The following is a 15293-nucleotide window of genomic DNA, read 5'->3' on the forward strand; positions in this document are numbered from 1 at the left end:
TTGTATTGGGGAATTGGGGGATGGGGAACAGACAAGTTGCTTTCGTTTTGTTTTCAGTCTAGTTGTGGAGGATGTTGCTTCACTGACCCAAGTTGGCACCATCATTGCGCTCTTCCCAGGCAGGCAGATCAGTCACCGGCTTCTGGACGGCCGCTCACTGCGGCTGCTGGCCGCTCATGCTGGCTGCTGGCTAAATACAGTAGCCCATGGCAACCCACTACAGCAGGGGCTGCGGCCTACGCCGTCACTGGCGACTCACGGCAGCCCAGCTCCAGGTTGAGCTGTTGTTCAGCATCTTAGCTGTGGAGGGCAGTGTCATTGGCCCTCATAGGTGGGATCTGAACCGGGGCCCTCTCGCGTCCCAAGCCAGCTCTTAACCAATGCGCTACTCGGCCCGCCCTTGGAAATATTTTTAACTGAATTGTTCATATAAGATGAGATTGCTAATGGTGATGAAAGGTGCTGTTGAGTGATAATTTTACTGATTATAGTTTAAGCTATGATGCATCAATATACTTGAGTTTCAAAATATCCCTTTAAAAGGCCTTCTCAGTAATTCATTGGTACTGTTCTTCGTTTCTTCTGCTCTTTTAAACTAAGAAAATTAGAATATTATGATGAGAATTATATGAGTGGAGTCAATACAATCTAAACAGACTGGGGAGAAGAAATATATCTTATATTGACAATAAATGTCACACCGTGATCTTATATGAATGGTTGATTGAGGATTTATAATGCATAGTTAGAGAAAACCATGAAGTTCTTCACAGGTCACTGCAAACCCTAAATGTTCATTTAACCATTGACCTTAGTGTCATGGAAACCTGTGGTCATCTTCCACCAATAGCATACTTGAAACTTAAAATTCCTTCTAGCTAGGAGATTTTCAATTACTTTATTGATCAAATTCATTTAAAATACAATGAGCTACTCATTAGGGCAATAAAAAAGAAAGACACTATTAGATACCTTTGGGCTATATCTAATGATTTCAGGAATATGAAAATAAAAGGTTATAAGAAGTTACCTTAATTCTATGTAGACATTTAATTTGAAACAATGTAAAATTATTTAATATTTAATACATTATTTATTCTCTGGTACTGCACACCCATTTTTGTCATTGAATTTAAAACTTATAATAATTTGTGAATTGGCCTTCCCTTTTTGACCCATAAAGAAAATAAATCCTATGAAACTTTCTATTTGAATATCTGTTTGCATAATAATTGCTAGATGTGCCATAATTCGTAAAACATTATACATTCACATTCCCTGAAGATTATTTTATTTACTCCTATCATGAAAAATTTGGTCAAGAAAATCAGTGAAATGATGGTTATAATTTTTGTCAACAGCACATGAATAAATATTTTATTGGTTTTCTTAGGTTTTTATAAGGTTTTCTATGTACATATATACATGCATACATACACACACATACATACACACACATTTAATATATATTTTGATAGGGTAGGTTTAGGTTGATTGGTAGTCCACTGTATCTTAACAGGTAGGGGACCTGTATAATAATGTCTATTTTAAATTAAAATTAGTTGGCTTTCTCATGGTAGGCTCTAAAACGGCTGCTTAATTTGTTGTTTTTCCCCAAACCTGTAAACCCATAAAGATGATGCATACAGGTTGAGAAATAATCATATAAATTGGCATTTATAGATGGTGATAAACCAAGGAGACTAGAGCATTGATAAGCAAACTGACTTTTTAGATTATGAACATTGTAATGTGACCTGCAGAAAATACTATTTCTCTTTATATTTGCTTAACCAAAAGCCAGATTTATTTTTCTTGCTTACTTGAAGAAATGGCTGATTTTAGGGCTGGGGCAGGAATTATATAAGATGAGCCTGGAGCATTTTATAGTACCAAAAAATAAGGAAATACTCAACAAAACAAAAGCAAAAACTCACACATGATTGAGAGTGAGGGGTTGGCTGTCAAAAGAGCCCAGGAACCACCTAAAAGAGTGCCCAGCGGCCAATGTAGGAATTTGGGCAAAAAAACAAAAGTAGTATTGAATTATAACTCAAAGTATAAGATAAATAGCCATGGTCCATGCTGATAGAAAAAAATGACTGAATAATAAATGGAGAAGAGACAAATCTGTGCACAAGCATTCCAAATATGTTTTTGTAAATACGCTGCCTTCAAGGAAGTGGAGTATAACTCCCAGTCTTTAAGTGTGGGCTGCCCAGAGGCGTTCTTCCCAAATGGCACAATATGAAAGGGGGAAAAGTTACTTTACAGTGGAAAAACCTAACAAACACTTCAGCCACGTGATCACGGTTAACATAAACAGTGATAAGTTGTTTTTTTTTACATTTTTATTCTCCTTCACCCATTTCTCTCATGCCCCACCCCCTGCCTCTGGCAACCACCAATCTGGTCCCTGTATCTATGATTTTGGAATTTGGGTTTTTTTGTTTTTAGGGGTTTTTTTTAGATTCAAATATTAAATTTTTAAACATAAATTTAAACTTTTTTTCAATTAAAAAATTAATTATGTGTATCCTAGCTATATCTCTGCAGCTGACTAGTCAGGTGGAAGTTAGGGGCACTGACCCCCTTCGCAATTCAAAATCCATGTATAACTTTTGACTCCCCCAAATCTTCACTACTAATAGCCTGTTGACCAAAAATCTTACTGATAACATAAACAGTAGACTGACACATATTTTCTATGGTATTATATACTGTATTCTTACAATAAAGTAAGCTGGGGAAAATAAAATATTATTTTAAAAATCATAAGAAAGAGAAAATTCATTTAGAGTATTTATTTTGAAAATCTGATGTAAGTGGACGCCACAGTTTTATCCCATATGTATGAATATATATATGCATGCTTTTTATTATATATATACATATAAATATAAATACATATATTTTATATATACATATAAACATAAAATAAAAATAACGCTTTGGATAATTATCCAAAATATATGCTGAAGTTTATAAAACTTGGACCTCGATGTGTCAGTTCCATTACATTGTGACTTTCTAATTAGTTATAGATGAAAGATTGCCTCCAATTGACTCTATATTTCCATCACCCATTTAAATAATACTACATATTTTTATATATTTCCTGAATCATTATGAAATACTTTTAGAGGCACCAAAGCTACAATTCAATAAGAAACACACTAAACTAAAAGTTTGTGAGATTATGGAAAGTTTACCCAATGAACACACGAATTGGTTTATATGTAAACACTGTTGATAAGCCAGTATTTGTCATACCATAAATAAAGTCTAATTAGATTGCTTATCTTTGCATAATTGTGAGGACTATTAAATTATATCATTCAAGTTATAGTATTACAATCTAAAGACTCATCACAATTTTGAAATTATTTATCATCAAATATTTTAAAATCAAGCAAAATATTATAGTCTATATACATACAGTATTGATTGGTGCTATGAAGTGTGAAGTTATGTATTAAACATATATTTATAATAAGAGCAAAAGTGAAAATTGATTCTACCCACGTGATATTCCACAGGCTTTCTTAAATATGCATATGAGAGTTAAAATGACTGCTATAAACTGTCCATATTTTCATTTTTATTTTTATTTGATTAAACCCTTCAATAACACTTTCTAAAATGTCAGAATTTATTCCATCATCATCTTAATTATAGGTAATTCAGTATAACTTATAAACAAAAATATTGCCTCAGTATTCTATTGATAGATGTATATACAGTATGTATAGATGACAGATATATGGTGCATATGCAGAATACATTATTAGGAATATGTATGATTTGGGGACTTTAATCTTACTTTTGATATCAAGACTACTGAATTTCCTAGAAATTGAAATATTCTAAAAATATCTTTATCCTTTAGTTTTGACAGATAGACCTCCACCCATAATTCTACAAGGTCCAGCCAACCAAACGCTAGCAGTAGACGGGACAGCGTTATTGAAATGTAAAGCTACTGGTGATCCTCTTCCTGTAATTAGTTGGTTAAAGGAGGGATTCACTTTCCTGGGTAGAGATCCAAGAGCAACTATACAAGAGCAAGGAACGTTGCAGATTAAAAACTTACGGGTAAGTAATGTTTGACTTGCTTTTGGATTTCATGTTATCATAATCCTGCCCTAGAGAAAATTGTGTTGTGAACTTCAAATCTTACATCTCAGCATTACTGCTGTACATTTTATTCTATGCCATTGTCAGTTCTTATTGTACGAATGATGAATTCAAATTAGAAGGAAGATCATTGTCCTTATATTGTTGTTACATGCTTAACAGACTTAGAGACTTTTACTCCTTCATCTCAACCTGTATGTATGCAATCAATGAAACTAAATATCTTAAGCACATAAGGTTAATGATAGTAATAGCATATTTAAAATAATTTGAAAGTGATAAATTTTTCTGATTTATTCTCATGAACAAAGTAGTTTTGTAAGGAAATGTGGATAAATTGGCTCAATTAAGGAGTTGTGTGGGAAAAGAATAGAGAGATGAATTTGTATATGTTTAAAGTAGGTTTAGCTAGTCTTGTTGGTGGAACATCTTCTATTTTAGATGAAGTTGCTGTGAAATCTAGATGTAAAACCTGTGGACAAGAACAAGCCATTCTGGTCTTTTAACAGAGGACAATGTGATAACGAATGATTATTTTTGCCAACTTAAACTTAAGTTAGACCTGCTTCAGGATAACTCAATATAAATGTGTAGCTCTGAGTATTGTGTTAGCTATCTACTACTATGTAGCAATATTAGCAAAACCGTAGAGGCTTAAAGCAACACACAGTTGTTGTCTCACAGTCTGTGGGTTAGAAGCCTGGGCGTGACTCAGCCTGGTCTCCTGCTTCCGGGTCCCACAAGGCTACAATCAGGTGTCAGTGTTGTGGTCTCCTCTGCAGATTGACTGGGGATTGATTTGATTCCAAGCAACACTCAGTTTCTTGTGACTGATGACCTCAGTTTCTTGCTTACTGTTGGCTGAAGGCTGCCTTCAGTTCCTTGCCATTTGGATAGTCCCAAATGACTGCTTGCTTCCTCAAAGTCAACTAGAAAGAGAATCTCCTGGCAAGATAGACATTGTGTTTCTATGCAACATAATCACAAATGTGACATCCTGTCATCCTTCCCTATTTTGTTGGCCAGAAGTAAGTCAACAGTCCCCACACACACTCACAGTGAGAGATTATACAAGGTGTGAATATCAAGATAATGTATCAAGGGGCCACCTGCCCTCCACAAGTACATTCATTTAATTCAACCAAATATAGAGAGGCTCCCCTCCATGCAGCAAGCGCTAGGACAAAGCGCAAGAGTATATTATAGCAGTTACAAGATTGGGAATGAGAGCCAGAACCAAGATGGTTGATGTAATAGTGCATGAAGAAAAATTGACTGAACATGATTCAGTGGAAGATCAATTAGTAGAATCTGGTATCTAGGGAGAAATTGGGAACCGAGATGAAGAAAAAACAAAATCAAAACCCTGCCCTGAAAAAAAAACCAAAAAACGATGTTGAATTTTCCCTTTCACAAACCAAGGTAGGAAGATAAAATGTTTATATGACATGTATTTTCAAATGATCAACATGCGGAATGTTTTTGTCTTACAACGCAAATGTATTTGCCATCACAAGCCTTTCTTGTGTTTATCAGTATATCATACAGACATATACAAAAAGGAAAAATGCCCCTATTTTTGCATCATGCACATGCACAAATAAACAAATCTTTCATTCATATAATTTATATATATATAAGTTTTTAATTTTGAATCTTGAGACACAGGCATTAATTATGGCTCTAAGTAGGAAAAAATGATGTTGTTTTCAATTCAAAGAAAAATAAATGAATACAGATTTTTAACCTATTTGTTTTACCAATTGTAAATTAATTGCTAACCTTCTTTGAACAAAACGGGAGTTATTAAAAAATTAATGCTAACTCTCGAGTAAACTCTGTAACCTCTCTCTCTGGACTAAAGGCAGACTTGGGCCACGGAGGTTAATGCGTTTTCACTGTACTGTTGAATTAGAGGGTGTGCTTGAATAGTCAAGATCCCCAGGAGTGTTCGAAAGAAGCAATTAAGGGTGGGTGCTTGATGATGTCAAACAAACTTTGAGCCCTCTGACAGGCTTCTGAGCAGTCTCTCTGAGATGCAGGCTCCTGGGAGCTTGTCTGCAACCAACTACACAAAAACAGTAGGTGATGGACGGTAGAGGGTGACAGCACATGAGTCTCTTTTTCAAGCATTTGGTTAAGGATAGAGGGAGAAAGATGGAAAAGATGTGAAGCACTCATGATCAGAAAAGACGTTTAAAGTTGAAGGAATAAAAATGAATGTGATGATGATGATGGTGGTACAGCAGAGATGTTTAGCAGTGATATTTAGGCTTTTGATAGCACTTTTATGCTAACCTCCAAAACGAAACGTTGCTCTTTTTCTGTATGATGACTGTCTTTAAAGGGAGATAAAATGTGCTTCACAGTACTTCACTTGTATCAAGACTTTCTGTAGGACATATTCCTTTGTATCTCACTATTTATTTTTCAGTACTCAATGCAGGGGGGGAGAGGGGAGAAGGAGAAAGTGTGCGTTGAACATTGTGTTCTGCAGTCCAGCTAATTGGTAGCTGAGTCTGTATCTTTTGAAAAGTGGAAAGAACATTCCAGTACTCATTAAAACACACCTACCACAGCTAATTTCAGACTTGTATCTCACACCACGACAAGGAGATGCAGCTAAGAAGCATCACCTACATAATCTTCTTTTAGCATTTGCGCAGAAGAAAAAGTGCCACATTTTAGTTCAACAGCTAAAATAAAATGCAAATTCTTTACTCTTTCACAGACCATATTCAAATGAACACCCCATTAAAATCCAGCCTCGGCTCATTATGTTTAGTTTGTGAGGGATGCTTCTTAATGCAGAGATTTCTAATGACTGTAATGTATTCACAGTCGCATTGGAAAGAATGGCTCTTTTTACAGTGGCTGGCTAGCTAGCCCCATCTTCCCTCTGTATAACGGAAGACAATTGTATGGAGATAATATGGTAAAGAATTCCATTCCAGGGCAATTTGAAACTTGTTAAAATACATAATGACATTTAAAAGTAATTAAAACGGTGGAATAGCAGCAACATCCACACACTAATGATTTACCTGAGAATCTGTTGCGGGAGGTGGAGTCATCCATACTTTTACATTTTGAACTCACCAGATATTATGTGCCATAAACTCCCATATATCATCAACAGTGAGATTCATGCTCATCCCAGAATGTGAATGCTATATCTTCTGACTTGCCTTATTCTGTTTGCTTATCCATTTCTCTTCCCAGTCTCACTTTTCCTTCAGCCCTAAACTGATGGGAATGAATGTTTGCCGTGTAAGCCCACAAAGCTCAGCCACAGGAAGCCTTATACATTAATGTATAATCACATAATCTGCTATTTGTGTTTGTAAAAGGGAACTCTTGATTACATTATCACTTATTCTTCAAAGTCTTCAAAGAATAACAAAAACATTTTAAGTGATCAGTAAAATGCCAATTTTTAAGTATGCTTATAAAGAATTCTTTATTAGATTATTTCTATCATCCCTTTCAGCTCTAATTTGCAATGATTCCATAGGTATGTTTTTTTATTTTTTTAATGATATAACTTTATTTCATTTACTATTACACTGTTACAATTTAAATATAACTGAGTATTAATCTCCTTAAAGGAAAAGTTTTCATTTTTTAAAATTTAAAAAAAAAATTTTTCTCACTTTTCTCCGTGTCTTTTTTTAAAAAGGAAGGGTTTGCTCCCTTCTCAGTGCTTATTTATTCCTGGGTATATTTTATTATTGAAATATAATTTATTGGAGACAGGGAGGACAGCTTTGTATTACCAATATATGAATGTTTATAAGGGTCTGAAAAATTCTGCCCTAAATTGTCCATATCCAATTCTGACACAGTGAAGTCCCAACAAAAACTGGAGCTAAAAGGTTAAGTGTATTACTGTGGAGGCAAGAAAGACAGACAAATGAAGTTGACCAGATAAATAACATTTAGTTGTAGAAATATAATTTTAAAAAAAATTCTGTTCACTGTTACAAAAATTTTGATCACTGTTATGAATAAAATAATATATGAGTTTATTTCAACATTTTGTGTCCATATGATTGACTAATATACAACTGGACAGCCAAATGTTGCTTCACATTTTAAGAAATTAAATATTACTTTTTGAAGATCGAGTAATTATTCTACAAATTAATTAAGACACTTTAATTCTCTCCATTTCTTGCACACTAGATTTCTGACACTGGCACTTACACTTGTGTGGCTACAAGTTCAAGTGGGGAGACTTCCTGGAGTGCTGTACTGGATGTGACAGGTGATCTCTTTGTGAATTATCTTAACAGAAGAAATCTTGAACCTATTGTAGTGATTAGCTCATTATCAAATAAGAAGTTAAGACATGGTCAAGATTTTAAATTCATTAAATGTAAACACTAAGTATTGTGCCACTTTTTAATTCCTGCACCACTTGGCACATAGGGTTGCATATATGGAATTTGATACATTTGCCTTTGCCATTCTTGTAAGTTTGTTTTCTCTAGCTGCAGAGGAAGCAATTCTACTGATCATGTGTGAAAGTAGACATTTAATAGCATGTAGGAAAAGCAAATATTCCCTTATATACTTTTGGTCTCAGCAAGTCCTTTAATACATGTTTCCTGTCTTTTAAGCATTGTTGTTAGCCTATGCAATCAGGAATAAAGCTTTTTCTCTTTGTCCTCTATAGAATCTGGAGCAACAATCAGTAAAAACTATGATTTAAGTGACCTGCCAGGGCCACCATCCAAACCGCTGGTCACTGATGTTACTAAGAACAGTGTCACTTTGTCCTGGCAACCAGGTACCCCTGGAGCCCTCCCAGCAAGTGCATATATCATTGAGGCATTCAGGTATGGGACAGTTCCTTTTTTCTCCATTGGGTTTTTGCTTTAGCTCTTATATCCTAAATCTCACATGAGCTACCCAGCTGTTTTATTTTAAGGATTCAATGCATTTTAAGAATTCATCCTTAAATCTGACGTTATTCAAGAATACGCTTTCTTTTTTTTTTTAATTTATGACTTAATTATAAAATTAAATATGCATTATCCATGCCTAAATCCACAGAGATCTAGTTCATGACATAATCACTTAGCTCCTTTCTTTTCTTTGACCATTATAAGGATTTAAGATGAGAATTTTGGCATTAGAACTAAGCAGAAAATAACTTTAATTAGGCACAGGGACTTTTTTTAGTTTGCAAAGTTTATTGAGGCACTCAACTCTGGAACTTGGTTTCCTAATAATTAGAGCCGAACATAAAATAACCACAATGTTTTTATGTTAATATATTTGAATACATCTATTGGGTATGCCTAAGAGAAAATTAAAAACTACAAGTAAGAAATTGATTTAATGCACCTCTGGTTGCTGAAAGGATAAGATATGTCCAATTATTATTTGAAATAATTATCATCGATTTAAGGATATACACTATAAATTAGCAAAGGTCATCATAAAATTGTCTTATGAGAATTTGACAAAATACTTATACAAATGGGAAAATGTAGCTTCATATTCAGTTTCAATATGCCTCTATTGGCCGTTATAAAGGTAATGTTAGCCATGATCCTTTTCAAGTATTAGGCAAATGCTAAAAGAAAAAGAAAGAAAAAAAGAAAAGCTTTCATTTTAGGCTTCCCTAATCCATTGAAGGTAATGATTGATACATAGTTTCCAAATTTCAAAATACAATTTTCCTATAATCTCCATGCTTTGTTGTGTAAGGACTTCTGAAAAATAAACAGAAGTATCTGAAAATCACATTTTCTCTTCATTCTGAACAAAAGCAGCATTCAACCCTAGACAGAGTGCTCTAAATGGGCATCCCATCTGTAGCTGGTTGGAAGGGTCCACACGTGCAGATTCAGAGATATTTCACCATTCCAAGATGGGAAATCACAATACTGTGTAATGTAAAATTGTATTAAAAATGTGACCAAGGGAAGATATTCATTACATGCTTCCTTTCTTCTTTTACAGATATGTAGTTTTAAAAGGCTCTATTATAATATTGCATGTGGAATTGATGCAAAAGAACACACATCTTGTAACAGGAAAATGTATTGGCATAATTTACTCTGTAGTCCATTTATTCTTTCTACAGGTTAATTCTTTTCAAGGTATATATATACATTTACGAGGACCATATTTATTGTATAAACTTGATGTTGTGATCTTGGCCTCTGTTCCTTTTACAGGTATTCATTTAGTGGGCTGCTGTGCATTAGCAAAGGGCTGTCACATCTCCTGGGCTGAGTTTAATTTTGTTGTGCATGGCACTTTCGTTAGGTGGGCTCGGCTTTGTTGTTGAATAAACCAAAATCATCCAAATGTTTCATTTACTGGGCTGAACACTTCAAGCGTTTGTGTGTGTGTGTGTGTGTGTGTGTGTGTGTGTGTGTGTGTGTGTGTGCTATTTTCAGCCATTAACTTTTGTCATTGATACCCAACTCCATTTCCAGTATCTTTATGACTTTCCTTTAAATGGAATTTCTGTTCATGTTTCAGCCAATCAGTGAGCAATAGCTGGCAGACAGTGGCAAATCATGTGAAGACCACCCTGTACACGGTGAAAGGACTGCGGCCCAATACCATCTATTTATTCATGGTCAGAGCGATCAACCCCCAAGGTCTCAGTGACCCAAGCCCTATGTCAGATCCTGTGCGCACACAAGGTAATCTCAATAGCTGTAAATGTGACTGGTTTTAGAAGGAGGCACTAAGCAGATCTTTAAGAAGAAAGGGATTGTACGAGGAAAGATAAATGTGTCCACATTGTTTGTTATAATGATTCAGTAGTCCTGAGCCAGTTGAGGAGAAGGAAACATGCTGTTCACCTTCATGAGTGTGTCCTTTCTGGAGGTGTCAGGGTCTCTTTCATAAAAAATAAACAAAATAATTGGGTGTATTAAGAGTGAACAACTAAAGGAGGGCTTTACTGTGTTTCAAAAGGAGTAAAAATGTTTCTCCTTCAATATTAGTTATATAGTATCAAAAAGTTACCTATAGTGGGCAAGATGCCCAGATACAGATATCAAAATACTCCCTATTGCTCAGAAACTCTATTTTTATAGTGCAGTGGGTCTTGAGGCTTGGTTGCCACAGAAGCAGCATCTCATCACCTGGGACCATGTTAGCAATTCAGATGCTTAGGCCCCATCTCAGATGCTCTATGAGGGGCCAGCACTCTCTGTGAAGGTGCCTGATAGGTAATGCTGATACACAAGTTTCACAAGCATTGCTGCAGTGTATTTTATTAAACCAGATGTTTAAAGGAGCAGTTTGTTTCAGAAAGCAGTAAATCAAGTTTTCTGCCTGAGGTATGCAATTCTTTTGACTCATTAAAAAAAAAACCCACACAGGATTATAACATCAGATGAAAACAAAAGATTTCTCATCTCATCTTTAGAAGCTTGTCTCTTCGAATGGAAAAGTCATTGGAGTCTAAGGGTTAATGTAGGATGTGACATTATACATTCTCCCTCCTCCTACTAGCAGATGAAGAGAAGTAATAAGAGAAACAGTGGCTTTATTTTTTTGTTTCAACTGATTTCCCACAGGATTCTTGAGAAAGGGTTAATTATTCCTTATTTATTAAAGACTTTAAACAAGATATAATTCAAAATAGTATTTTTGTGCCATGAAAAGCACCATAGAGCCATAAAATATTATTATAATTACAATGTAGTTCAGTGATAGGAACTCGCACGCTATTATAACAGAGAAGGGCGCCTTAAAGGAATCAAGTGGCATAAAGTTACCATGTGATTTTGTAACGTTGCTGACATGATGACAGTCGAGGGAGGAGAGCATGCCACTTTGCTATTGTTCTCCGAGCAGTAATGTGATTAATTTTCTGTGATGATAAAGGGCCTGTAGGTAAAGAACCTGTCTCAAGAGAAAGAAAAAAAGTACAACACGGAATTTGAAGATCTGAGACTAGCTCTATTTTACCTTGCCTGGATCTAATTGCTTTGAGTTTGTCTGAAAGTAATGAGTAAATTATATTATTGAACTTGAAAAAGAAGAGATGTGTGGTTTTAAGTCAGGAAATAATAGCCCCTATATCCTTCTTACCTGTGTGGATAGAGTCAGTTTTGTGTGTGTAGCCGCAATGGAAGGCGGGGAGAACCGAATGGGGAAGAGTTTTGGTGTGATTAAATCTGGCAGAACTTGATCGTTCAATAACTGTGACAGTCACTAAATCTTGACTCATAAAATAACTTTTCAGTGAAAAGGTCAAGAAAGATTAATGAAAAGTTGTTTGTGATCTGGCTTGTTCCAGTTGAGAGACTATATAGCGCCAAAGACTGATGTTCTCTTAAGAGATATTAACAGGAAAACTCATGTTTTGTGTCTGAATGTCAGGATCATGTTTTGACACCACATGTTCAGCAGCTTTGCATTCTGCACACCTCTTCTTTTCAAAAAACACTTTGCTGTATGAGCTCGTATTTTTCAAAGATATTAAATACCACAGAATTTGGAATTCTTTTATTTCAATAAGGCAGCAAATATTACACCATCAACATCACAGTAGACTATAGATAGCTATATCAGCAAAGGTTAACATTATTTACATAATGTAAATAATATATATTTTTTTCTAAATCAAACTTGCTTTGCTGTTTATGTTAAGGATAAAAAAAGTGGAACTGGAAACAAATCAACATGTAGTTCCCAATTATTTATGTCCCTATTTAAGATAGTGCACCAATTTAAGTTATGGCTGAGATATGCACTTAAAGTATTTTTGCAAGAGTGTTGCATTGTGGCCTGAGAAAATAGGAGAAAACAGATTAAGAAAATAAATCATTTTAAATTGGACTTTCTTCCTTAAATAGGTCATTGGAGAAAAAAAAATTCAACTTAACATTACAGTGTACCAGTTAAAGAAGTTGATTTGACTATGAAATTCAGTGTTTGATATCTATTTGTCGGAACTGGATGTCTGTAATTTATAATTTTTTTAATGGACACGTAAAATATAAACCATTGTATGGGACAATAGAATAGTATTTAAGTGAATGGTGAATAAAGGGGCAGAACAATGTATGGCTGAGAGTGTATCATTGTAAATGTCACAAATCTTCCTCCCTTCCCTCTTTTCCCCATCTCTTCCAAAGCAGCTGCATTACCTTTTGTCAGATATTGGCTGACTGCTCAAAATTCAGTACATTAGAACATTTTATCAGCATTCAAAGTTTTCAGTCAAAAGTATTTTTGTTAATTTGGGGAGCTTCTTACCCCTCTTTTCCTTGCTTCGTTTAACTTTAGTGACATAATTCACTTTCCCAGTCCCTCTGATTACTTTCCTTCCATGCTCTCAGAGCAAAATAGGTCAAGGAGTAAGAACACATAATTTACTAACTGGGACAAAGGATTAAACAAATTTCTAAACAGCAGTTTTCAGATATGACCCCATTAACTACTCGAGAAAGTCTTTCAACATCTGTATAAAACTGATGTTTCTAGAAAAGTCTTACTGCACGTATTTTATATTTTAACAAGAAAATAATAGCCCTTCCACAACAATGTATATGAATGGGGTTAGAGGTTGCATGTGCTCTTTTATTAGTACTATTTTAATAAAGATAAATATAATTTTTCAAATTAATCCTAGCATGGAGGTATATACATCAGTATGCTTTAATGGTTTTTTTTTTGTGTGTGTGTGTGTGTGTGTGCATTTTTCTCACAAAAGGTTTTTATTTTTTTTCCTGTAATTATCTCTAATGGCATAATATTGGCTTATATAGTAGACTTTGGAATTTGACTATGAATTTGTTTTACTTGGAAATGGTCCTGTACCTGTAGATATCAGCCCACCAGCACAAGGAGTGGACCACAGACAAGTGCAGAAAGAACTTGGAGACGTCATCGTCCGTCTTCATATGCCTGTTGTGTTGACTCCCACCACTGTTCAAGTTACATGGACGGTAAGTTTTCAAAGGTTATATTAACTGTGGCCTCTTTTATTCCTTTAGTAAAACAAGCCAAAAAAGAAAAAAAGCAAATAAGCAAGCCAAAAAAAAAAGTAATAAAAACACCACTTAAAATCAAGGTGTAATCAACTGCAAAAAGAAAAGTTTTCAATAGAAAAAAGAATACATACAGTAAAAACAGATGGATTGCAATATCAGCATGACATGTCCTGTCTTCTGAATTTTTCACAGCTTTAATGAAATATAATTGATATACCAGAGTTAAAATGTACAACTCAGTGTTTTATAGTGTTAGTTACAGAGTTGTGCAGCCATCACCAAAATCTGATTTTAGAATATTTCATCATCCCAAAATGAAATCCTGTGCCCGTTAGCAGTCACTCCTCCATTTCCCTTACTTTTTAGCCCTTTTAAACCCCTGATCTACTCTCTGCCTCTATAGATTTGTCTAGTCCCTTCATACAGATGAAATCATGCACTATGTGGTCTTTTGTGTCTGGCTTCTCTCACACAGCATAATGTTTATCAGGTTCATTTATGTTGTAGCATGTATCAGCATTTTGTTTCTTTTTATTATCAAATATCATTCCATTGTACAACTAGATCACATACTTCTTTTTATCTATTCATTGGTGGATGCACCTTTGATTTGTTTCCACGTTGGGCTATTATTAATGGTGACAACATGAACATTTGTATATAAGTCAATACACTCATATGTTTATATTTCTGTTGGTATATACCTAGGAATTGTTGAGTAATATGGTAATGTTCTGTTTAGCATTGCGGTGAATGTCAAAATACATTCCAAAGTGGTTATGCCATTTTATGTTCCCACCAGCAATATGTGAATGTTCCAATTTTGTCTACATCCTTGCCAGTTTCTCTCATATTCTCACCAACACTTTTCTTTTTTATTATAATCATTCTAGTGGGTATTAGTGGTATATCACTGTAGCTTTGATCTGCATTTTTTTAATGACTAATCATGTTTTGCATCTCTTCAAGTGCTTTTGAGCACTTGTATATCTTCCTTAGAGAAATGTCTTCAAATTATTTGCCCATTTTTAAATTGGGTTGTTTGTCATCTTATTATAGTCTTATTAGAGTTCTTTACAATTAGATACAAACTGTTTATCAGATATATGATTTTTAAATATTTTCTGTTAACCTGTGGTTTGTTTTTTATTTATTTATTTTTAAAGATTTTATTGGGGA

General features: G+C 34.6%; 1 protein-coding gene across 15 annotated transcripts in view; it reads left to right on the plus strand.

The window, feature by feature from the left end:
* ROBO2 (roundabout guidance receptor 2) overlaps positions 1–15293 on the plus strand; it is a 1367338-nt gene that overhangs the window by 1267821 nt on the left and 84224 nt on the right. For all 15 annotated transcript variants that reach the window (XM_019659929.1, XM_019659930.1, XM_019659932.1 and 12 more), the window contains 5 exons: positions 3890–4095; positions 8323–8404; positions 8816–8978; positions 10639–10805; positions 13948–14069. In XM_019659929.1, the coding sequence (XP_019515474.1) occupies positions 3890–4095; positions 8323–8404; positions 8816–8978; positions 10639–10805; positions 13948–14069 (740 nt within the window). The remainder of the gene's footprint in view (positions 1–3889; positions 4096–8322; positions 8405–8815; positions 8979–10638; positions 10806–13947; positions 14070–15293) is intronic.

The sequence above is a fragment of the Hipposideros armiger genome, unplaced genomic scaffold (assembly GCF_001890085.2).
Source record: "Hipposideros armiger isolate ML-2016 unplaced genomic scaffold, ASM189008v1 scaffold_308, whole genome shotgun sequence".
Taxonomy (NCBI): Eukaryota; Metazoa; Chordata; class Mammalia; order Chiroptera; family Hipposideridae; genus Hipposideros; species Hipposideros armiger.